The sequence below is a fragment of the Melospiza georgiana genome, chromosome 5 (assembly GCF_028018845.1).
Source record: "Melospiza georgiana isolate bMelGeo1 chromosome 5, bMelGeo1.pri, whole genome shotgun sequence".
Lineage (NCBI taxonomy): Eukaryota > Metazoa > Chordata > Aves > Passeriformes > Passerellidae > Melospiza > Melospiza georgiana.
The window spans coordinates 12988085-13014686 of NC_080434.1; the positions used below are offsets into that span (position 1 = coordinate 12988085).

Sequence of the window (26602 nt, forward strand, 5' to 3'; positions counted from 1 at the left end):
AATTTTTTAAGTCCTTTTCATGGTGGCACTGCAGCAAGTGTTGAGTTGTAAGCTGTCCACATTGCCAACTTCTCAACTACGTTCAGAAAACTTCCCAATAGTTTCATACTCAAATCACAAGCAGTAGAGATGACTAAGACTACAAAAATCTTCTCATCTAGGTCCCTCTCTGTCTTTGACCCACCCCTAACTAGACAACTCTCATCAGTCACAAGTGAGTCTCATGTTCAGGAGCTGTAAATGACCAAAAGCACACTGAAATTCTCTTTGGACTCTAGCATACAGGAATGAAGGAGGTTTAATTCACCTTCTCGGGAGGTTTTAAAATGCACATTAACTTTATGACTTCAGCTAGGCCACCCTAACCTTTGTTAAGTATTTCTGTGTAGACAGTCTCAGAGTTTCCATCACTGCAGAAGCAATGTCATTTAACCTACATTATCATCACTAGCTGCTAAGCTGCAGCTACTGCACAGTATCAGCAGCACATCTTACAGAGTGGGTGGTTGTGCTGAAACCCTCAGTAACATTCCAGAGAGAGGTATTTGGTGGGAGAAAAAACTCAACTCTTAAATATTTCAAATAATGGTTACAGTTAAATATAAAAGCTTTTAGATTTTTTTTTTCTTTCTAGACATATTACCAGCACAAACTGTACCAGAATTAATGACACTTGATTATGACAGCACAACTCTACTGTGGATGCTCTTGCACTGCAGTATTCCTTAAGAAACAAAGCCTTTGCTATAAAAAAAAAAATTAGCTGAAATAGTAGGCTTGATTTCAAACAGTTATAATATTAATTAGTGGACTAAAAGTTAACTCAATACAGCACAACATAGATCAAAAGACAACTTGTGCCCTAATGTTCTCACAGCAGACTGCACAAACCTCTGGTTTAGTGGGATTTTCCTATACCTTCAGATGTACCTTATACTTATCCCCACAGTATGAGAATTTATATGAAAAGATTGAATGACCTCATACAACTTTCTATAAATAAAAAAGGAGAAGCCAGAAAAGAAAGGCAAAATTGTCAACTGTACATGGAAAGAGGGAGACAGATGAAACAATTATTATTAAAAAAAATATTTTCTGTGAAAAGTAAAGGCAAAGATGAGAAACAACACTGCAAAATCATCACTGGAAAAGTGCAATTTATCCAGCTAAAGTATTTTGTTGTGCATCCCTTGCTGTTTTCCAATGCTAAAGAGCTTAACCATTGAAGGTGTCCCTTTTCTCTTTCTGTACTACAGCTAGAAAGAATGCTGTGTCATTGCTGACAAGCTGCTATTCTCAGAGGTGCCCATCTGGAAGTCCTTTATAAACTGATTTTCTGCCTCAGTTTAATATGGCACAACCTCAGCCACTCTCAGTTTCAGCACCTGAAGTTGCCCAGCCCTACAGTTCTTTGTTCCTTGGCAAATGGCATTTGGAAGTGCCTGAGGCTGCACCATCAGCTGACACCCAATGAGTCCCACTGGCAGATTCACTAGGGCCCCCAGACCAGAGAGATGGCAATGAGAGCACAAAGGAGAGAGTACAATCTGTTATTTTAGATTCTTAAGCAGCACTGAAACTAGCAACAGGGCTAACACCTTAGAAATCATTAAAATTAACAGAAGTCCTCGTAGGGGTAATTCTTACCAAAGACAAAGGCTTCCTTTTGTGTTCAAAGGGCTGGAATATTTATCTTTGGAAAATCAACTCATTTGCAAATGCAATTACAGTAGTGAGCCACAATTATTATAATTAACCATGTAACCTTTAGTGGGGATCCATCCTCATGATGCACATTTCAGTCTCAGTTTATAAAAATGGAGACACTGTTGAATGGCTTCACTGAAAAAACATCCTAAATGCACCTGAATAGAATTAGGATCCAAAGGAGCTTTCAGGAAAGCCTGACACACTGCCTGTGATGAGATCCCTTCTAACAGGTTCACTTAAGGTCCTGAATGCTCCATCCAAGTACTGGCAGATCAGTCAGAGGAGAAAAGCAATCTTTTTTTAATGGTCCTTTGGGAAGACAGGGCTTGCAGTGAATTTGGTACTTTCTGGTATATTGTCTACATTCCAAGAAAGAGTATTAAACACTAAAAGGACCTATGGAAGAGGAAGTCATTGTGAATTATAGTCCAGTGCATGGCAGTCTCAGAAAGGAACCCATCAAAGCCCTTTAAATAAATCCCAGCACACAGGTTGGGAGCTGGCAGTGAATGCCATTTTTATTCCAAATCACAGCAAAATGCAGATCACAAAAAAGATGCCATTAGGTCAGATACAAGCAGTATGAAACAGGAGAGAGCTGAGAGCATCAATCCTCTTAAGTGGTGTAAGAAATGTCAGTTTTCTCATTTACATTACAAGAAATTTGCAATGAGTCTATGAAAATTACAAACTAGTCAAAAGGAAAGGGAGAATGATGACTAGCCTGGAATAGTGTTTTTCTAACAGGGATTTTCAGAATATAAAGACTGTATCATCCTTTAAATCAAAGTAAGGTATTAAAATGACAGTAAGGAAACAGCATCAAATGCTAGAAGGACTTAGGGCTGCACACTTATGGATAGAAATGCCACTGATACACTGAGAAAACTGACACCAATGCAGCAACATTATACTAAAACCCAGAAATATCCACTGCTTCACTGGCTGGCATTCCATTAATATGCACATAGCAGCTCCGCAACATTTGTACTGATCACCTTCTTGGCAAACCACTACTTTCTTCAGTGCCAAGATTTTAGGTAGATGATTTTACAGATACAAATATATGCCCTTAAAGTGAAATATATTCTGGAGAGAAATTTCTGTTGGAGATATTCAGTGATTCCATTTTCTAGACAGGCCAAATAAAAAGAAAAGCCAGCTATAGAGATGTGTACTTCCTATTACAAAATACCTGCTGGCATCTGAAAATAAACTAGCAGAAAATCAGGATAAATGAGACTTGAGGCAAACAACCCTTTGAAGAGAATAATGATGTGATAAATAAAAACAACACATTTCCAGGCTATTGAGGTACTTCAAATGTAAGAAAAGGATTGAGAACAGAGGCTGAAGTAATGGGGAAAGATTAAACGAATCCCAAGAAAAACATGACCAAATATTCTGAAAGATATGAGCAGCTGCCCTGTTTAGACCTAGAGGAAATCAATGACTGGTGATTTAGATGGATTATTAAAGTGATTTACAGGTGCACCTTCTGCTCCTTTTTCACATGTCAATATCACAGGGTGAATTGTGACCATTGAGTCAAAATTATTTGGAATATATTTTTAGCTTTAGGAGAGAAGTACAGCAGCTGAAGTACCTATTACTGATGTGATGCCCAGGAACACAGACTTGACACACTTCATTCAAGTTCAATTACAAATAACAATACTAAGAGGATAGGACTGGTCTTCAGGTCACTCTCCTTGTTTTACAGAGTGCCCTGATCCCTGTGAAACTTTTTCATTTTCTGAAAAGGAGGAAGAAAAATTAAATTTCCCTAAGACAGATATATTATTGGTGAAGTTTAACATTTGGTTTTTTGAGTCCAAAACTACAACTTGAACTAGCAGGAATTACTGTATTTTAAGTTTCTGGTCCTTAAAGACCATCTCAGTTTGATAAACGCCAACTTGCTATTGTCTAAAAAATATTCTGTTTCCCACAAGACCAGATGCACATAATTTAATCAAGCTTTCTGCAATAAACACCAGAGATACAAAATAGTAACAAACAGCAGGAAGAATTATTTCACCATTTAGGGAACCAACCTTCTCCCCTTCTTTTGGGGTGAGCACAATCTGGTAGCTGAAGTTACAAACTTGAGAACATAAATCTCCTACTACTGACAAGGTGCTGACACAGGGACCAGCTCAGATCTGTGACTTTTTCCTTTACACTCATTAGTCAAGGTTAGTAGCACAAAATTTACTGGGTCAATTAAAGACTAATGCTACCTAGTCAGAGGTCTGTGGAAGAAGACTATGAAATTTCCAAAAACAATCTGAGTTCCTCTAAGATCATAAGAAGTTGAACCAGAATCTTGTTACTTGTATAATATCCCTTAAACTTATTCCCTTATGTTCGTAACTACTGTACAGCCACCAGTACAACCAGGAAAATATGAAAGTTACTGATGTCAGCAAGGGAAGGACTATAAAGAACTATTCCTATTAATCATAAAATAAGTAGTAACTTTATCATTAAAATGTAAGCCCTTTTAGTACCATCACCTGGAAATTTAGTATTAAATGGCAATAATAAATATACCTAAAATATGTAGATGAACTTGCACCTTATTTAAAGCATATATGCCTGAAAAAAAAAAATTCTACTTTTTGTGCATCTTAATGAGACTCTTCTCCAACACAGAGGACATACAGAAGTGAAATTTTCATTCTGCACCTATCCACCTTCTGGAATATAAGGATTCTTGTCCGAAAGCAGTGTAATGCAATAACATACAGAACTGAGATGATCTAAGATTTTTGAATGGAGGTAGTTTATCTTTTCCTCATTTCCCTTTCCCTCTCATGCCAAAAAAAAAAATAAATCTAAGTCCTAAAATAGCATTCTGGATCACAAGTATAAAGAAAAGACAAGTGTTCTCTAATTGGAACTTACGTAAAACAATACATTGGTTTAAGGACCTAAATCATGCTGAAGAAAAATGACTTTGTTTTCTCCCCCTTTCATAAAAATTCTCTGACATGCTTCTCTCTCTTTTTCCTGCCTATTTTATCTTATTATGTTTTTCCCAATCTTCAACTTTGTCTTTTTTCCTTACCCATAAGAAATTTCTGATCGATTGTTTTCCCTCACTCATTACAAAGGAAACTAATGTCAAAACAATTATTTTTTCTGTCAAACAGCACTCTTCTTTCCCATCAGCCCTTAGGAAATCTAGACTCATTTCCAGCTCTGCTGTACACAACATTGTGACCTTGAGTAAATAATTTAATCTCCCTCCAACCCTCTTTCGCACTGCATGTGAAAAGAGCAAGAAAGTTCTTCAGTCTCCCTAAAAATACTCCAGTTCTGGGCTTTTTGGGCCAAGAACTGGCACTACAGAGCTGTAAAATGCCTAATACAATACCCCTGCAATACATTCAGGGACATCTAGACATGAAGCTAATGCAAATAAATGCAGATGATGCTCTGCAGTACAGGGTGGTTTTTAGTTAGCTGCTGAGGGGCTCTGTCACAGCAGTTACCAAATGTACAGCCATCACTTTCAGTACCTTCTTACAGGCTTTTGGAACACTAAACAAAGCCATCTCAGATTAGCAATCTCATAGCATCAGATGCAAAAAAAAAAAAAATTATAAAAAGGCTATGGAGTTCAAATCCCCAAAACTACTGACAGATAAGACATCAGGTTAAATGCAATATTACAAGAACTGTTACTCTCTATCACCATCCTCAACACTCCCTTTGGCATGAGAATATGATATCCTTGGGGAAAATAAAATAATCTGAAATGAATAGCAGGGCTTGAGAAAAAGCAGTGATTCACAATTAGATTGCAAGCCTTCTGCACTCTGACTTACAATGGCATGGGTTGCAATGGTGGGATTTATAGGAGATGATCATACACAACTTACATCTGACTGACAGCAGCTTGCATTCAAAGCCAGGATCTTCACCTTTGTAACTGAACTGTTTCATGCTATGCTGTAAATTGAGTGGCAGAGGCATTTCCCTTTCCATAGTCTTCCCTAAGGATTAATATTTAAACCATTTATTCCAGAGTATATAGACTCTGATCAGCTTGAGCATAATGTGAACTAAATATTTCAGAAAATAATTTAAAAGGAATAATTTAATGAAAAAAAAATCCCAAAAAATGCACACAGAAAATAAAACCACAAAACAATGCCTCAAGAACCACTGAGGCTTGAAGACAAGTCCATTTCAAAAATCAGTTCATTTTTAAAGCCTAGTGGAACCTTGAAAAAAGGGTCAGTCTTCAAAGTATTGCAAGGCCTTTTGAAACCTACCCAACTATTGTAAATGAAGGACTGATACAAGAAAGTCCTCAAACTGTAGCTTGGTATCAAAAAGCCACTCTTCAGTCCAATTTATGTTCCTTCTTGAGGGAAAATATCAAATTACACACTACTGGGACAGTTAAAACAGAACTCCAGAATAATGCAAACATGACTGTTCACATTCAAGGCTAAATTAGTAAAACAATCAATTTCTTATATCAAAAATTTCACTTCTGTTAATGCTTCATGAGGTGAAAAACACAGCAAAGCAAACAGCACAAGAGTGCTCTTAAAATAGCCATGTATTTTTCTCCTAGAAAAACTATCATGTCTGTATCTTACACATGGATTGAACTTGGCAGCATGAGCATCAGAAACAGGCTCTGGGGTTTGTAATGCCACTCTAATGCATTGCTAGAAGTTAATATTAATAAGAATTCCAGAAAAGCATAGGAAAAACTGCACCCACTTTCCCTGAAGGATACATCACAGAACATTCAGAATATTTTGTCAGAAAAGTGCATGGAATATTCTTGATAGCCCAGCAACTGCATTTTTTTTCTTCATCATTTTAGTCAATTTTTTTAGAAACTAGCAAACATTAGAATTAATGCAAGGTAAAACCACAGACTATTGCAACCAGAGCAAAAGATTTTAGTATATTAATAGGAAAGCAATGTTACACCTTTCTCTGGAGATGCCCTTCTATTAAGCTAAATGTAAAGCAAGTCATAAACGTTTGCTTTGTGTTTTGTATATTCTTTTGCACAAAAGAAGTCATCTTTTGCAGTACAAAAACATGCATGTAGGAGCATATTGGTTCATATTATCAAAGAGCAAAGGCTAAGTCATACAAGGAGAATGGTAGGAAAGACACTTCTGACAGCTCTCTGTAGTCATAATTCCTGGAGTGGAAGGCAGGAAATCTGGAACACTGGTGTGAACCCAAGCCTGTCCTTAATTCTGTCACACTGACAAGGCTTTCCCCTCTAATTCTCCTATGCAAAGGAGAATTTCAAACTGATGCACTCCTAACACATGCCCCACTCACTCCTGCCTGGGATGGACTGCTGACAGATCATCTGTTCTGCTGGGGGGATCTGCAAAATCACAGGAGCAGGACATGAAGCAGATTGAAAGTCACCTACAATATGCCAGGCAAGACCTTGGTGTCCCAAAATAGTGAATACAAGAGTGATAGAGGAAACAAGATGAGCCCCTGTGAATTCCCATCCCCACTGCCTCTGGCTGGGCAACTTCCATTCAAACAGCAATCCACCCTTCCCTTAGAAACATGGTGGCCAAATCCAATTGCCTACTGCCAACAGCCCTGGACCCCACTCTTCCTAAACCTGGGCATTGTCTGTGGCTAACTGGCATAAATCCAAACCTGGAGTGCTGGTGCAGCTGGTAACTAAGGATATAAACACACCAGATGACAGCAAGTTATAGGGCATCACCAGAAGTCAGAGAAGACTACTTGCACGTTGGAAAATAAATACTCAGAAAGTTTATTTAAAGCTGAAATAACTCATGCTAAGCAGATCAGCACCATGACATATCCCTTTGTAACAAATATTCTTTTATATGCCATTGAAAAATGACTTCACAAATTTTCAAGCTGAATTGTTTGTTTCTTCTTATACTTTTAGAAATAACTTCTATTTTAAAGGACTACAAAAACACAACATCAAGAGTTACAGTAAATCTCCTCAATCCCTTCACAATATACATCAGAATTATAATTTTTTTTAAACTGACACATCTCCCTCCTTTTAACTCAACTGCTTGCAACTTTTGCCTACAAGGAGGAAGTCTAAGGTCATGGTAGCAAGAAAAAGAGCTCTCTTCTCTCTCTCCTCCATTACAACCTAGTTTTCAGTCACAAAATGACTATTGGTTAAGCTTCTGTTAAATGAGTACCTTCCCCAGTTTCAAAACATGAAATTAGAAATCAAAAAAACCGCAAACCATTACAAGCTTCAATTGTCAATGAAAAAAAATTCTTCTTGTGCACATTTTCTCAACTATGCAGAAAAGGTGAACAAAAAAGCCACTCTGTGCTTGAAGTGATGACTGAATCATAAAATGTGGTAGATTATCATCACCCCAGGATGGTATATACCTACACATTTCCTGGAGAGAGACATTTTGGTTTGGTTTGGTTCACTTGGTGTTAAAAAGTTCATGAAAATAATTTAAAAGCTTGAAAGAAATACCATCAAGGTGATATTTTCGAGGAAAAGGTGGTATTTTAGAGGAGCACTACCTGCTACCTGCCATTTTATCAGAAAACTCAACCTTAATGCTAATGATTTAATTGAAATTATTCCTTTTAAAAATGTAATTACAGCTTAGTATGAATTAGAAGCAGATGTGATTTAAAGTAACCATTTCTCAAAAAAAGAAAAACTCCATGGCATTCACTAGGAGGAAAGATATACGGCTAAAGATTAAAAGATGTTCCTAAGGATGAATAATTTTAGGGACAGGGAAGGGTGCATATGCAGACCTTCACTCTAGACTGTTCTGTTCAACAACATTTTTCTTACATCATGTTTTCAAATAATCTCAAAAGAATATATGCCTTTAAGAACAAGCAATGGTTCAAGAGAATTTCCATCTGGAAAATGGTCAGAATTCCTATATTTTTTACTATGCATAGTTTCTTAAGGCCAAGCAGTTGATGTATTCCAAATTAACCACTCAGAGCTGCTGGTACTGCTACCTAAGCAAATGGAATGCTTTTAATAAGGACTGTGCATTCTATTCAATTTTGAGTACCTGTGTTCAACAGACCCAGGAACACTGGAGAGCACCTCTGGTCTGGAAGGGAGTTCTCTTTGACATTTGGGAGGGTGACAGAGCACTGGCTGTGCCTTCAGAAACACCATTCTGTGTGGGAAGGAAATCCACACAAACAGAAGGCAAAATGGGTATGTGCACTGATAGCCAGTTGAGATTGACACAGATTTAGAACTACAGCCTCTACCTGACATCAGCTGTGGTAATTTAGTCATAGAAAACTCACTGTTTAATTCAGCCCTCTGTGAACTCTCTATAATCTTCATTCTTAATTTAAAATGCTAAATATTTCCCACGTATTTTGTTTTTCATACTTACTGGGTGAGCAACAAAGGGGATGAACCACAGTCAGATGCAGGGGAAGGCCAGCACAAGTCCTGTGAATCACAGATAACTACTGCTGGCATGCCCAGGTACACTGGACCTTCCAGGATTCAGCCCTGTAGTAGCTGTCAGAGCAAGTTACATCAGCTGAATAGAGATTTTGAAGAAAAATCTAGTAACCCTATTCCTGAGGGCTGCATAATATTTTGTGATCCTTGATATTTCATTGCCTGTAAAAAGGTATTGCCACACCAGAACAAGGCTATTCTGTTCATTTATCTTTTGATATCCTAGTTTGCTATTTAACAGCATAGCACTACAGTTATTCATGCTTTTATTCACACTTGCAGGTTTAAATCGCTCACTTTTCATCCTATGGATGAATAATTCAAACCTTGACTAGACTGTTTTGTTTGTAAGCACGTTTTTCCTTGAAATGTTCCTTCCTGTTTTTACAGGAAATGAAAAATAGGCATAGTATACAACACATATTATGTGCCTCTAAAGGGTAATAGGAATGTATTTTTCTGATAAACTTAACCCTAAATTGAACTTCCATTCTTTGCGCTTGATAATCCAGAAAAGGGGAGGGAAAAAAAATCCGAGTACTTTACTGCTATTTCCTACTTTCTCTTTCAGAGAAATGAACCATGATATGAATTAATGATTCCCTGCATGAAGATTATATAGGAAGAAGCAAGTTAATCTTATTTTACCTGATGTCCAAAGGGAAAATAAAATTCAAAAAAATAATTCATTTTCTCATTTTCTGACAAGGTCCTTCAGCAAATACTTTGGATAAAACAGACTGTCTGACACATCATGGAAAGCATATTGAAAGTTCAGCATCCATCATAGAAAACAACCTGTCAACGGGTTTGTAATCTTTAAATCTATGCCTGTTATCTTAAGTGTCCATAAATGTAGCTGTCCTGACGGCTAAACAAGAAGAAACCTTTACTCACATAGCCAGAACCAAACATATGCAGACCTCTAGAGATTCAACTCCCTGCCTTGAATGTAATCTAGAAACAAGTGACTAGACCCATGGGAATAGCAAGTACCATGTTGAACATAGCCAGTGAAACTTAAACAGCCTTAACAGCCACCTAAAATATCCAGCAGATCTTACCAACTGTACTTCCAGCATAACACAGAACTAATTAAAAAAAACTACATCGCAATTCCTCCTAAGGGAGGCAACAACCCATATTTTCTGCTACAATATCAGGTTCAAAACTTAGAGGTCTACTAGGGCAAATTCAGACGAAGCACTTCAATCGAATGAGAAACTCTAAGGTTAGTACATTCCAGGGAAAAGGAGACCTGACTGTATAACTGCTTGTCTTTTCATGGGTTTGAAAGTACCCTGCTAACCCTGCCCCAAGCTTGTGGCAAAGGTAAGGCAAAAAGTCAGCTCCTCCTCTCTACCATCTACCACCCTCTGAGCCCCCAGACTCTCCCACTTGTTTCTCCACCCTTGGACCGCTCCAGCTTCAAGGTGGCAGATCAGCACAGCACCCAAAGCACCATTACAACCAGAGTGCTTCCACCCAGTGCAGCTCAGGAAGCAGCTTCTGCTCAGTGATCCCACCTCCTTTGCCCCAGAGCTGCAGCTGGTCACCCCAGAGGAGAGAGAAGGAGATTCAACTTCGACCCTTTCAATTGGGTCTGAATTGAATCTGCTCTTCTAAACAGGAGCTTCCTGCCACTTAGGCTGACTCAATGTCTGTTCCATGAGGTGCTATTGCCAATTTCACCGAGAGGCAGCTGATTCACACCCCTGAGGCTGGGTGACACAGATGCTTCCATCTTTGAGCTATACCTGGACTCTTCCACTTTGACATGTGTAACATGACAGTGTTACACCCCAGAGTTTCCAAACCACCTGGGGAACTGGTCGGTCCTGGCACTGTATGGAAGAGAGCTAGAGATTCACCACAGCCAGTAAGGACTCATCAAAAGTATGTAAAACCTCCAAGGATTACAGGATGAGAAATTAATAGAAACCACAGAAGCAACATAAATTGAAATGCACATATCTGCCCCATCTTAAAAGCCTGGGAGGATGTATGGAACAAATCTGAACAGTATGAGATTTTTTTTGGTCAAAACTTTCCTCCAGCATTTCAACTAGTGAGGCACACCTCTTCCTGGCCTGTCAAATTACAGTCTCTCCTTTGGTCTGTCTTACACAGCTAAAAAACTGCTTTGCAACAAGATGAGACGTCTTGAGTTATAAAACTTCAGGCACTCAGAAAAAAAAAAAACAACAAAAAATCCACTTTACATCTCTCACCCAATGGATCTGTATCCTAAGTAGAATCAGTCACTGAGCAAAGAGTTCTTAAAATCAAACCTCAAAATCAGAAGACAACCCTAATGAGATGGACTATGCGTCTTGAAAAAGCTCCTTTTGGTACATGCAGCTAGTTGGAAAAAATGAAAGAAGGAAAAAAGAGCCCTACAGAAAAATAAGGCAGAATTTTTCTTGAAGGGGAAAAATTAGATCAAAAGCAAATACAGTTCAACTGCAGTGCACAAACCAGAAGTTGCTAAGCAATCTGCAGTGATATCACTAAGTTAACCATGTGAACATTGCTGGCTTCCTCGGGAAGTTTCAAAGGACATTTACTAAAAAAGGCAAATTTAAAGGCACATATCTTGCTATGAAACCACCAATGTGTCACAGTTAAATAATTAGCAGAATTATTTTCAGTCTTTTTAATAATCCAGTAGTAGCAACAATAGTTTTCAACAATTTTTTAAGAACTATGAGGGCAGAAGAAGGAAAAACCCCACCAAACAAACAAAAGAAGAAATAAAAAAAACCCCTTCAGAATAAAATAAATCTACATTGTTGAATTTATCACAAACATGAAGAGAGGAACAAGCCAAGTGAACATTTTTTCTAACATGTCTGTTTTTTAAGGCAGTTGATACTTAGTTTCTAAAATGGCTCCTATGTATCGCAACATACACACCTCTAGATGTCATGTAACAATGAATTATGGAAAAAAATTGAGCACTTCAAATTTCTGGAATACAAGATAAAGCCAGAGACACTGGCACATGAAATCAGGATTCTGTGTACCAGAAATAAAAAGTAATGCTAGGAACCACAACACTGACAGAACCACTGTATCCATGGTTCAGCAGGAAGCCAGAAACACTTCCATATACAAAGGCAAACAAAAATCTTGACATAATCTTTTTTGCATCCCCAGAAGAACAAAACTACATGTAATAATGCTGGAGGTCCTTCAGTGTGTTGCAACAGGCACATACCATCCTTGAACCCATATTTATTCGGAATGTCAAAGCCATGACTTAATATGATCTGCGCTTTCCTCTACAAAAAAACAACTAATTGGAACAGTACTTACAGAAATGTCAGAGTTCCTAAAAACTATTTGGGTGTTGACAGACTTGCTCTTTTCTTATGAAACCGAGGAAATTACTGATGTTACAAAGCACACGTTCCAAGCATTATTTCGAACCCTGGAGTACCTGAAGGACCTTCACAGGCTGCCTGATGTGCCACACAACTTTTGGCACTCCCATTTTCTGGAGCTGCCCCTTGAGGTCACACAAGACAGCATGAATATCACAAACTGGGTCTTGAGGAATTTTAACTGCAGGTGAATTAGAAGTGTCCTCCACAAATGGACACCGTGAAGAATATATTCTGGTTTGATCATATTGAAATAGAAGTAAGGAGATAAACTCAAAGAAATATTAAGGCTCCACTTGCTAACAAAATCAGTATTTGCAGCCCATAGGTGCTTGCTTATTTCTACAGCAGAAGTATGCTACTTGGTTTTACACAGTCAAGGTAAAACACACTTCACTACAAGTGAAAAAAAGAGTTAAGAGAAAATTAAAATTTCAAGTTTATGCACAGATTTAATGAAATAATAATATCCAAGATCAAATGCAAAAAATAAAAAGGAGAGGAGTAAACAATATGTTTTTTTTCCATCACATACAGAAGCATAGGCCAAACTCTTCCATTTTTAGCTAGCAGTTCTATTTACATACTTAAACTGAGTTGAAACGGTCTAAAAATTTTTCTAAATTAGATTTCCATACTGAAACCTGACAAAGAACTTAAGGAAAGTGTAAAATAAGTAAGAAACCCCAATCAACAACCAAACAAACAATGGGTCTTACATGAACACATGTTTGTAACACATTTTTTGCAAACAAAGTTTTTCAAACTTTCTGTTTGCAAAAAACATTGTGTAGGTCAGAGAGTGGCTCAAACATTATTGCCCTTTTTAGGAATTGGTTATTCCCTGTCTCTTTCCACATACAAAAGAACCAAATCAATTTTCCACATTTACACACGAAAAGTTTAATTTAATTTTTTGGATTTTGTTGTGTTTCTACTACCATTAGCAGAAGCTTGAGCATTTGTTTGGTTGGGTGAAATTAGCCTGGTCTTATTGGTCTGGACTCCAGATCACTGGATCAGGTTGCTGAATACATCAACAAATCCGATTAGCGGGTAAAAGCCCTGAATAACTTTTCAGTCACGACTCCGCAGAATTTCAGCATGTTCCACTCTCACCAAATGAAAGCACCTTCAGATGGAGCAGATGTAAAGCTGTGAGTGAAATTAAAGCCCCACTTATACTGCAATATGTAATATATAGTGACTCATATTCTCATCTTCTTGATCCCTCAAATCCATCTTGTCCTTCAATATAATAAAATTATATGATTAAATTTTCAACTATTCAGTTAAAATTACTTCAAAAGTTTAAAGCTGGGTGTAAGTCTGGCCCGTTAGTATTTGTTGGTTGAGCAATTGTTTAAATTATTATCACTGAATTTTCCTAACCGGGTTTTTTCCTCTATGCTTTATCATAACAACAAAGGACAAGAAATTGTCTTCCTGCTTCCAAAAGCTCAAAGTTACTTTTTCCTTCCTGCATCAGGCATAATTTAGGATTAATAAGGTTTTTTTAACAAAAACTAACTGAGGCAGGAAAAATGAAGAAGAGCAAGAGACAGTGAGGGATTCTGACATCAAAACAAGTGCTAAGGGCATTCAATTTGAAAATGAAAGACAAAGGTCTAAAATTCATGTCTTCTGCCTGACATGAACAAGAGAAATAAAATAAGTAAGTTACATCCTGTATGATTCTGCTAGCCAGTCCCTGTAGTTCCACTGTGGATCAATTCTGCTCTTGCTGTAAGTAGCATTGGTGCAGCTCATTCAGGCACGTGCCTGGTGTGCACTAACCATGCAAATGATTCACCCTGCTTTACAAATATGAATAAACTCTCAAATATCAGTAGGTCTCTGGCCAAGGTACAGCCAGGCAGGAACATTTTGCTGCTTGCCAGAACTCACATTTGTACAAAGAACCCCCTCTGAGACTGTAATAGCACAGCCTAATGGAATTTGCGACTTTCATAGAGGGGAAAATAAAAAATATATAAATCAGCATTTTGGCTCGGAAGACATTTTGTCAAAAAAACCCTCATAACTAGCATCAGGAAAAAACATTCTGAGTAAACTATCCCTCAACAACCTCAATTTCAAAGATTTATGAGATTACTAACAAATTAATCTGACTTGTTCAGAGCTGTACAGTCTATTTCATCAGCATACATTTGCAGACATTCTGAGACAGTTTACACATATACAAGGAAATACAACACATTCAAATAATTTAGGTCCACATTACATGGAATGGTAAAGCATATTAGCATTTTAATTTTACGGATCTAAATCAGAGTCCTACAATTTCCAAATACATTCATAAAAGGCAGCAAAGCAAAGAAAACAAATCCCTTCTCCATGTTGCAAAGCAGGTGCAAAGCTGTTGTGCTGAACTCTCTCGCCCTGTTGCTGACATGAGCCCCAAAAACAGTCTTCCCCATACAGATAATGAGAAAAATCTCTGCATTACCTATCAGATTGCTATTTAAATTTTCTATCATACCATACGCTCAGAAACTGTTGCTTGTCATCCTCAAAGTGTGTGAAAGAAAATCAGTTCACAGCATTTGTATAAAACAGGCATTTTTTCCAGCCCAAGCCATGTTTGCAAACTTCTAAACTCTTTTGTACTGAGGAGAAATTACAGGGGCATGACAGCCTTAACCACAGCAGCCTGGAGAAATGTAGAATGAAATAAATTATGTTTTTTTCCAATACTATTCCCATATTACTGAATTTGAGATTAAAGTGAATAGGTAATATAGCGTAGTAAACTCATGTTCAAATACCTATTTTGAACATTTTATAAAATCAACTTCTGTTCCTTATTGAGCTTTGAAACTCTTCTAACAGTTGTATGACCACGCATTCATGACTCAGGGCATTTGAACATTTTACAGAATTTTGCCCTACTCTTGTTCACTGGAAGAATCCTTGGGGAAAAACATGCCCATTTTAAAACAAATGGAAAAATACCCCTTTTTTTTTTTTTGTCAATGGTGTAATGTAAACACACTTATCTTGTGTAGTTAAGTAATGAAGATGCTATTTCCATGTGCAATAAAGCCCAGTAAGCTGTTCATGGACTAACTGAAGTGACTGGCAATTCAGTTACAGATTCAAGAATTAATACAGATCTGAATATTTTTCCTCTGATATTAAATAAAACAGTAGATTACAGTTGAAATAAGACATTTCTTTAGCTTGAGTCTGTCACTTTAAGTTGAACTGCACAAAAAATGTAACCCTCAAAAAAATCCCATTAATTTCTCAGGTTTGGGAGCAGGTGGTGGGAGTTAGTAATAGCTGTAGCTGAACCACACCTTGCTGTAGAATCACTGTGAATATGTCTGTCTTTTAAATTTTTTTTACACTTGCACAATGTGACTAGCCATTGGAAAATGCATCAGGTATCTACATTAAATCAGGTTCAGGACAGGAATTTTAACTCTACATATATATATCTCGTCCAAATGGGGACTTTGGTGGGGGGAAAAGGTAAACTCCCCATAAACTGACTGACTTTAGAACCTTTCTTAAAACAATTAAGAAAAAAGAAAAATTAATCAAAGATCTCTGGTGGAATAATTGTTAAGCAAGGAGGCACAGCATAGCTGCATTAGCAAGTAAAAATTGTTCTGTGTGGTACTATATACAGATAGGTAAAGAAAAAAAAAAGAGGCATTTCAAAAGACATCTATACCACTCTGTAAGTGCACCCAAATTAAAGACAACAGCTGTATTTTAAGCACAGTTATTGATTTTAGAAGGTTCAGTACAAATTTGTTCAACATATGGTTATTTAAAACCTACTTGCACTCCTTTCTGTTGAGCTGGTTCACAGAGTGCCTTCAGTATGTTTAACGATGAATTTATTCACTCCTTATTGCTTATCCATATAAAATTCATTATTGCAATTATTAACTAATTTAAATAAAGCTCTTTTTTCAGTTTTAACAAGGTAACACTTTATATGCATTTGTAGTCAATGCAAATTCTTTTTATGAACTTACCAAAGGAAAACATTAAGGTTTCAAGACAAAATAACAATGATGCTCCACAAACCTATGTATTTTGTATAAAAACACACAGACTTCTGTCCTAAACCTTTTCAGAAACCTACTTGACAAAAGGAATTAAGCCCTTGTCCACAGAATTCTAAAAGCAGATGCCACTGTATTAATGTTCTGATAAATGTAATGATCAGTTAAAAAATAATGGGACATATCTCTTGTTCATTTCAGAAACAGAAATTTCAGTTAACTGTCACATAAAAAACCCATTCATATACATATAGAGAGAGCTTGATCTATGCAACTGCATTTTTCACCTACTTGGGTATGTTTTCAGTGTTATTTACAGCTCTGCTTGAGCTGCTGTAACGTTGTTTCCAGAATATGGGCATGAGCCTTCATTATACAAAATTTTTAATTCACCTGGCTCACAGGCACAAGAACATGATTTAAAGAGATAAATTAGCTTACTAATAAGTGCTCTCAGATAATCCTCTTCAGAAAATTGATTGTAGAGTTTAACCAATGTCCTGCTTTTGATTTATCTGACATCCAAAACAAACTGCTGTTCACTCTTTGAAACATATGTGTGTACACTTACATACACATGTGTGTATACACACATGCATATCTATTTATATATGTACATATAAACATTAATGTTTACTGTGGGTTCAGTCCTCTTTGTAGTTTCCTGAAAATTAGTCCTATCAGCCTTTAGGATTTTAATTTAAATTAATAATTTAAAATTATATTTTCCTTAAGAAAACAGTATTTAATAATTTAATCACATTTTCATGGAAGATGCCTGATAAATTATGCCATATGAATTTTCAAAATAATGAAAATAGAATAATCTTTACCTGTTTAATGCATTTTCAAACTAATACATCCCAGGTATTATATACTTTCCTAGTAATTACTGAGTGTTCAAAAGGAATTATTTATCTGTTAAATATGCCTTAATTCTCAAAAGTATTTTAGTCATGAGAAGCTAGAAGAAAAGAACTAATGAAGGCAGCAGTAACGGCGTCACTCAGTGCAGTGCTGCTTGGTTTGGGTGCATAACACATACAGGATAGTAAAGCAAGTGTTATGTACACAAGGAGTTAAGTACATCCCCAACTATGTGCAGTCAATCACACCTATTGAAGTCAGTGTAAATTAAAACTTTCATTGGCATAAACAGAAAAAAAAATTAATACGTTTTCATATATTATATATGAGTAAAATGACATATAAACACATGTATTGAAGAGATTGACTGATAGCATTGGTTTATTTGCCAGCTTGATTGGCATATTTAAGGCTGATTGCCAAACTACTCACAAACTACTATTAAACATAACTCACTTTCAGATTTGTAGGAGTAAAATATATATTTGTACTGTATTCAAAACTGCATGGTAAATTTTTTCAGATATCATGGACAAAATTATTTCCTTAATCACATAATAAGAATTTGGAAAGTCAAGCAGGCAAGAGAAAACTGTTGGGTTTGGACCCGCCCACACTCTGGATCACGGCTGTGTGAAAATGGTCTGGGAGCCAGGCACAAAGATGCACAGCAGGGACAGCTCTGACACACAATAAATGCCCCAGGTTTCTTTATGAAGAACTCTCGGGAGTAGAAGAATGTTTAAAGTTTGCTACAGAGATCAATTTCTGGAGAAGAAATGTTTTGAGAGAAGAAAAATCACAGGAGGCTACATCCTGGTTTTATTGTATCATTTTACTGCAGAAACTCATCTGATCCTCACCATTTTAATTACAAGGAGGCACAAAACCTATTTCACATCTGCTCACTGAGCCTGAGAAATGTCTTATAGTGAAAAGGAAATGAGAAGGACCAAGAATACAAATGAACTGAAACACAAGCAGCTAATAAATTCCTCCTTTCCTTAAAATCAGTTCTAATAATTTACTGTGAAATACATTTAGGCTTGGTCCACAGTAAATTTAATTCAAATAATCATGTCTAAATTTTTTCCATCCTTCCCATTAAAGGATATTTATTTTTGCTTATTCTTTAAGCATTTTGTCAGCATTATGCTCAATGCTATTTCTTTAAGAATGAAAGCTATAGCATTATATTCCAAAATGGTTGAGGAAACCTTTGCCATGACTCTCAAGTTGCAACATGCCAGATATTCATAGGTTTTCAAAGCTGCTGGTTGAAGATATAATGAAAGGATCGAAGGTTTATGCATGAATCAGCATCCCCTTGTCACAATGTCATGGTGCAGTGATCCCTGCAGAGCTGTAAGACTTGATTTAAAACAGCAAAGCTCAACACTGACTCTTGAGCCAGCAGGATTAAACATCCAAGATTGTACATATATAACCTCTGTGCTCAAACTACCATACAAAAAACTTGTTATCGTTATGGCAGTTTTATAGCACTCCATAGGAAACCTCTCTTTAAGTGACTCCAATACCCTCTCAATTCTAAAATATGTCAGAACACAATACAACTACCCCTGAAGTTGTTGGTAGGCAGATTTAAGAGGAAAAGATTTCATCTTCATCACTTTCCTCTTCCTTGTTCTGACAGAATTAAAAACTTTCAAAAAATCTGGTATCACCGATAACACTCCTTCAATTAGACCAGACTCAATTACACTGCGCTGAAGGACAAGGAAGTCCAGAGGTCTGGATATGTTCCAGTGGTTTGGATGTGTTCCATTCTGCCCTGTGAATGGCCTCCAACGCCGTACCTTTGCTCCAGCTGTTAAACCAAACAGACAGAACCAATGAGGTTCTGCTAGAATGAACCAAGAACTGCCACACAGAGCTAAGCCCAGCCCATTTCTCTTGACAGCTACAACTGCAGTCATGGCAGTAAACACTGCTCTTAATTGTGCATTACTCTGAAAAAAACATGCACCACCTCTCAAACTAAACCACCAGGCTTCCCAGTGCTGCTGACTTACTAAGTGTCAAACTGCAATTAGATTCCAACAGCTACTCCCACTGACCTGTCAACACAGCTTTGCAGAGATGCAACAGTCCAACAAACTCAAGTGACTATTTTTATGGCCGCTTTTTAAACATAATTGAGCTGGGTTCCTTTCCCAGGTTACATGAAGCTGGCCCGTCCACCTTGGTCAAAATCAGTGGAATCGGGCCCAATTTGCTGTCATGCAACACATCATGACACGATCTCCTGGTGTTGAGGTGAAATTCCCACTGAAGCACAAGTCATTACATGAGTTAAGGCTGCCTACTCACAGAGTGTCCACTCCTACACCCATTTTTTGGCCACCTTTGAATGACTGAGTAATATCACTGCCTGGAACATTACTCAGGGGTACGTGACCACCTCCTCCTCTCTGAAGTTTCGGGACCTAATTTCAAAGTAGTGCCAGCAACACCGGTTCATCTAAAAACCATCTGCTCCATCAACAAACTCCGAGCAAGCACCAAAAATTAGTCTAAAGACTTTTACATATTTCTGCAGTGGGTTTTTTGTGTGCTTGTTTTTAAAGCAGATGGAGCAGTGTGCTGTTGCCCTGAGGCTACCAGGGGTGGGAGGGAAGCAGGCTGAGCCCCAGCAGGGTGGCACAGGGGATCACTGGGGCTGCCAGCTACCACCTGCAGGTGCCAGGTTGGGACCAGCAGGCAGGGCTGCACCCCACCTCTGCCACACCAGCCAGAGCTCCTGCAGCCTGAAACACAGCTGGCTCGGGAGTTTAAATCAAGAGCCAAAATATTTCGGTTTGGGGCAGAAAAAGGTCGTAATTTCTATTATGGTATAAGCCTGCCACTACATTTCTGTGCAGGATAATTGCCTTGTGGAAGTGAAACACTTGGGTAAATACTGAAGCATTTTCAGATTCATATTATCCTACATTTCTGTGACCTTCTTTTACACCTGCATTCTTTCATAGTGCTGGTTTGGGGCACAAGTTCTTTGAACATTATTCCAGAAATAAATTAAAAAACAAAACAAAACAAAACAACACCACCCCATCCAAAAAAAAAAAAACCCTAACAATACCAACCTGCAGAATGTTCACTATTTCAAATGAGAACAAGCATAGAGGGGACAAAAAGAGATGGATTCTTCTCAATCATTTTCCATGCAGTGCTCTGCAATCAGCTCCTAAATTCTACTTCTTGTAAGCCAAATATCCATCTCCAGAACTCCTTGTTCTCCAATCAAACCCTTCTAGGAAGGTAATTGAGGGGATACTGTACATATTTTTAGCACATGCTTCACTAGTCAATTAAATCCAATGCACAAGACAACTTCACTACATCATCGGTGGTAACTGAGGTGACGAAAAAACAAGCACATTTTCAGGTCTTAATTTTGCGCTCTTCAAACTGTTTGAAAATTGAAGCATGGGACAATGCTCAGACAAAGGAAAATCCAAGACATGGATAACATCCATCTCCCTTCTGCTGGAAGCCTCGAAGTCCACCACTGCAGTCTACAGCCTACACATAGCATCTGACTATTGTAGAAGTTCTCCACCAGAGACAAGAACAAGGCTGTTACAGGCACACAAATGCTGGTCAAAAGCACTTGATGGTCTTGGGGAAAAATATGTAACCTTTAGTTTCTCAAAGACAAGGTGACTATGCTCGTCTCTACTACTAGTAGGAAAAACCTGGTGTTTTGCAAAACATGTTTTCAGGGTTTTGTTAGCTTCACAGATTTGAGAAACACATTGTCACATTTTTGCAGAAAGCCATGTAACTGCTACACTTCATCAACAGTCCAAGTAACATCATCTGCAAATACTGACCACGTGCGGTTCTGGTTGATAGAAACCCCCATTATCTAAGGAAGGAAGAGCTATCCAAGCAGTTTGCAAAGATTAACAATTTAGCACTACTGTGGCTGAATACATGCTCTGACCTTTTTTGCCTTCAGCTATGGATGCTCTATCCTCCTACCCTCCCACAGGCCACTGAAAGCTCCTTGCGTTGAGCTCTTGCACCACCTATCCCAGCGTCTGTGCCAAGCCGCCCCTCTTCAGCACCACCGCACGGGGTAGCTGAACCGGGGGACTGAAACAAGGTCGCGCATGGAGGGAAACAGCTCGCGCTGACAGCTAACCTCCAGATTCAGTGTCCCTTACGTCTTTTTCCCCGGAGGGACGGGAGAACGCTTGTGGGGAGCGCGGCGCTGGGCGGGAGCGGCCGGCACGGCTCCGACCGCGCTCCCCGCTCGCTGCAGGGAGCCCCGGTTGGCCGGGACCGGGCACGGGCGGCAGGGAGGGCAGCGGGGCAAAGGCGGGCACGCCTCAGCGCCCCGGGAACGCGGCTGCCCGCTCTCACCCGGCACGGGCAGCGCTGCTTTGCCCGGCCGGCCCCGCCGCTCCGCGGGGTCACACAGCCCCGCCGGCCCGAGCGGCAGAAGCGCGCACGGCTGCGGGACCCGCCGCCCGCCCGGGGCGCCTCTCCTGGCGCTGCCCCGCCCCGCGTGTGCTCCGCGCCCCGCGTGTGCTCCGCGCCCCGCGGCACGCGTGCGGCCGGGCCCCGCCGGGCCGAGGGCGGAGCCGGGCACGGCCCCGCCAGCAGAACCGCGGGGGCGGCGGCTCCCGGCGAGGCAGAGCGGGCGGCGAGCGCGGCCGCCCACGAGCGCTGCGTGCGGGGGGCGAGATGGAGCGATGGAGAGATGATGGAGACATGGAGGGATGGAGCTCGCAGCACCGCGCGGCGTAAAATGGCTGATCGCCCCCCGCCGCCCGCTCCGCATCCCTCGGTGCTGGCCCGAGGTGGCTCCGGCTCTGCCCGCGCCAGCAGCGAGTGCTCCGCAGCCCGTGGGCAGCCCCGGGGCGGCGGGGGAGCGCTGCGGGCAGCCCCGGGGCCGCGCAGCCTTACATAACGCGGGGGGAGCCGCCGGGAACCATTTTGCACCTCCCGGAGGGCTGCGGGGGCGCACCGAGACCCCGCACCCCGATCGCACGGGGCCGGGCGCTGCCGCACCTGCTGGGCGGCGGGGCGGCTCCCCCGGCACCGCGCCCCGCACACACCCGCGCCCCGCACACTCACACACAGACAGACAGACAGACACGTACCCCGCACGCCCCCGCACACACACCCACACACACCCCCGCCGCACCGCTGGCAGCCGCCCCGCCCCCGCCGCCACGGCAGGCTGGCAGCGCCCGCTACTCACAGGCGTTGGTGACGGCGAAGCTGTTGGCCACCTCCAGGTTGTCGATGTGGGGAGTCAGCCTGAACTCCGAGGTGGAATACTGAACCATCCCTACCCGAAACGCGCTGTACTCCTGATCGGCGCCCCTCGGGAACAGCCCCCCTGCAGGGAAACACACACGCGTCAGGCGGGCGGGGGCACCGGCGGAGCGGCGCCGGGGCCGGGGCCAGATGTGTGCCCGCCGCGGGGCTGCGCTGGGCGCCGCTGCCGGAGCGCTCCCGGCCGGGGCTCCGTCCCGTCTCGGGGGGCGCGGGGACCGGGCGCTGCGGCCGGGGAAAAGGCGAGGGGACCTCGCCGGCGCCCGGCGGGCACCGCGGTGGGACTGGGAGCGCGGCGACATGACAGGAATGCCCGAGTGACAGCGGCGGGGATGAGGGATCGGAAGATCCGCCGGGAGGAGAGCGGGGTCCTCCCAAATGCGGGCACCTACCGATCTGTATGCTGTTAGAATTGACCCCCCAGATCAGTCCCCACAACACAGGAGCAAGGAAGACAGAAATATGCATAATCTTTTGCATTTCCAGGAAAAGTAGAGCATCCACAAAGCCACGGAAAACAGCCCTTTCTTCTTCTTCCTCCTCCTCCTCCTCCGCGGAGCGCGCTCGTCAGCAAATTAGATCCCGTGCGCTCCGGGCGAGCGGCCGGCAGGAGCAAGCGAGCCACGGGAGGGAAGGAACGAGAAGAGCCCCGCGGCGGGCGCGGGAGAAGCCGCTGTCCGAGGAGCTGCCGCCGCTGCTGCTGCCGCCGCTGGCGGCTCCGGGGCTGCGCGGGATGGGGGTGCCGGCGGTGCCCGCTCGCTGCGCTCCCGCCGCCCGGCCCGGCCCGGCCCTGCCCTGCCCTCGCACGCGCTCGCCCGCGCTCCTCGCACTCAACGGGCGGGCGGCGCTCCCGGCGAGGCGGCGGTGGCGGCGCCTGCGCGGAACCGGCCCCGGCGGGAGCGCGCCCGCCGCGCCCCCCGCGCGCCGCGCCCCGCCCCCTGCGCGCGCCCGCCCGGCCGCCTCCAGCACCGCGGACAGCGGCATCGCTCCGGGAGATGGGCCGCTCGATTATTTCCATTTATTTATTTATTTATTTATTTATTTATTTATTTATTTATTTCACCGGCCTTCCCCACCTCGCAAACACACCTGAAAAGCAATTTTTAATTTTCTTTTTTTTTTTTTTAATAAATTGTTCTCTGTTTCGGCAGCTATACCCAAACCACAGAAGTTAATATTCCGGAAGAGTTGGAGCTATTCTGATATTTCATTTTCATGCATAATGGGGATTTTTTTTTTCCCCTTTCCAAGATGAGTTCCAGCTGTATTAGCTAGACATGCTATTTACTGCAAGCTAAATTTAACATTTTTCAGTTTGGCACGAAGTCTGTTGCTGTGGGCCACACACACACACACACACACACACACACACATTTTATAGAAGGAAAGGCAGTGTAGCATTCCTGTGACCATAACAATGAATTTGCTATTTAGTAATAATTTTCTGGCATATTTTTTATTAACTTATATTTAGTTAACAATGCTGGGAAATATCAACATAGGAAAGGATACTGATCTTGCAATTAATTCTTTCCTCTTTTTTCTAGCTTTTTATTTTTATTACTGTTATTAATTTTTTAAATTCTCCTTTCCAGGAGGAGGGTGTCAAAGCTTCAGGTATTCAGATGTCAATACGAGTACATATCCTGAACACATAGGAAGTTGATAATTTTAGTCTCTTTACTCATTACTAATTCATGATGAGTTTTATTTAATTTGAGTCATTTCACCAGGAAATCCTGTGCAAGCTTTTTTCTGTACTTGTCTCATCTTCTCTCTCTCACCCACAAAAGGAGATGAGCCTGCAAAAGAGAGCAAGCCTTAACAACCTGAGCATGAAGCCCCTATGGGCTTATCTGGGTGGAATGGCAGAGTTGCTACAGCCCATCCTCACTTTCTGCCCCCAGCCTGGTGTCTCCCAGAAGCCACATTTTGCACAGCCTGGGAAAAGCTGCTGTTGAATTCTGTGAAAGGGGCAGGCAGCATTGCTGCGAGAATCAACAGATGAAGCTGTCAGGGGAAAGCTTCTGTTCAGGTCGTGCCCGGTGCATCCTGGACAATGAATGACATGTACAGACATTTACTTTGAATAAATATTTCAGGGTAAAACTGCCAATCTTCAACAGAAGCATAGATAAATTGTATGGGGTTTTTTTTCACTGACGTCTAAAGCATTCCCTTATGTATAAAAAATGAGGTTAAAATGAAGCAAAGACCTCTAAGATCTCTATATTTTAATATGGTATAATAAAACTAAAATATCAAATTTTTCAATATACATTATAACTGCATTATGAACCAAAATATAAAAAGAATTTGGGTCATGTCAAACATAAAAATGAAATAATGGTTGTTGATTTTCTAATGTATATTTTTCCATTTCAGAATTGTGAGCATGTACGTGCATGTACTACTCCAAATTTGTATCATCACATCAGAACATGTAGAAAAGAAGAGTCAGACTATGTGGCCATATTCCACTGTTGGTGTGACAGGGAAAAATAAAAGATTTCAACTGATATGAGTAAGTACAGAAGGACAGCATGGGCGAGTCAATTACCAAGGAAACAGCTCAATCAGAATTTAGTAATAGTGAAAAATGTCGATAATAAAAAAGTCTTCTTCAACTCTCTATTTTTTAATAACAATCCTATGCAAATTGAAAAGATGCAATTGGGCAAAGGAGAAAAAAGAAATTTATAGGTGATAGTAATTTATGACCATGTACTAAGAATAGATATACTCATTAACACTGTGCATGAGAAAATCAGACTACATTACTGGGAATCACATTCAATATTTTTTTTCTCAAGGGAAAAGAATCTTGCAAGACATAAGTAAAGATTGTATTCTTAAAAACAGAAGATTATATTCTAATATGCATTCTTCTGAATCTATGAAAGGAGCTCATATAAAAATGCATTAGTTCAGAATGTGAACAAAGCATCAGTGGGGAGACTTTTAATAATAAGCATCCATCACTTGTTGAAAGGAACATAGGAGTGCAGTAACAATGAAAACAATAGCAGATGACAGAAGTCCAGATATCAAATAATAAGATGTCAGACCCTTGAAAAGCCAAAGTGCTTAATCTTGATTCCCTAGAACTCCAAGAGAGGTTTGCTGCTAGCTGCAAATAATCATGGCTACACTTGATTTAGCAATTTAATATTGTCTAATGGATATTCTGAATGTAAGGTAGAAGTTGGTGAGGAAGTTGAAAAGAGCTGATATATGTGCTAATCAGAAGTACAATTTATCAGGAATACATTTCCTCTGCAATTCATCCTGGCACAATCCTGGTTGAGACAGTGGCTGCAGTTCAACTAAATGTTCATATGTTTCATCAGTTGAATACGAGATGCAGAAAGAAACTTGGAAAAGACTGAAGAACTGCAAATTTTTGCCTTGTGCCCAGAAACATTTAGCGATCAGTCCATATACTTTCCAAACAATAGTTCAGGAATGGCTTGATGACATGGAGTACATGCTTCAGGAAAGTCACGTAAAAAACATAAAACACTCGAGGGGATGGATGGAGTAAAAAACTGAGTTGTTCAATTACACATTGATCACATTCAGATTAGAAATAAAATTTATCTTTTGTTTTGCTTTTTTAATGTGTCATTGAACTTGCAGCCATATGCTGAGCAGTTTAATGAAAACAGTTAAAACCAGACTATTTTCTAAAAATGTAGCTGAAAAAAGTTAAATTCTGAGAAGGCTCTTGGCAAGAGCTCAGACTAAATGGTTATAGTAGGTCTTCTGGACTTTTATCCTGTCAATTTTTGGGGTTTATATTCACAACT

General features: G+C 40.5%; 1 protein-coding gene across 5 annotated transcripts in view; it reads right to left on the reverse strand.

Moving 5' to 3' along the window:
- The window catches only part of GRIA2 (glutamate ionotropic receptor AMPA type subunit 2), an 87433-nt gene extending 63868 nt beyond the window's left edge, over positions 1 to 23565 (reverse strand). For all 5 annotated transcript variants that reach the window (XM_058024239.1, XM_058024240.1, XM_058024244.1 and 2 more), the window contains exons 1-2: positions 23186 to 23565; positions 22717 to 22857 (exon numbers count right to left, since the gene is read on the reverse strand). In XM_058024239.1, the coding sequence (XP_057880222.1) occupies positions 22717 to 22857; positions 23186 to 23273 (229 nt within the window). In that variant the 5' untranslated portion in view covers positions 23274 to 23565. The remainder of the gene's footprint in view (positions 1 to 22716; positions 22858 to 23185) is intronic.
- Between the last annotated feature and the right edge of the window lie 3037 nt (positions 23566 to 26602).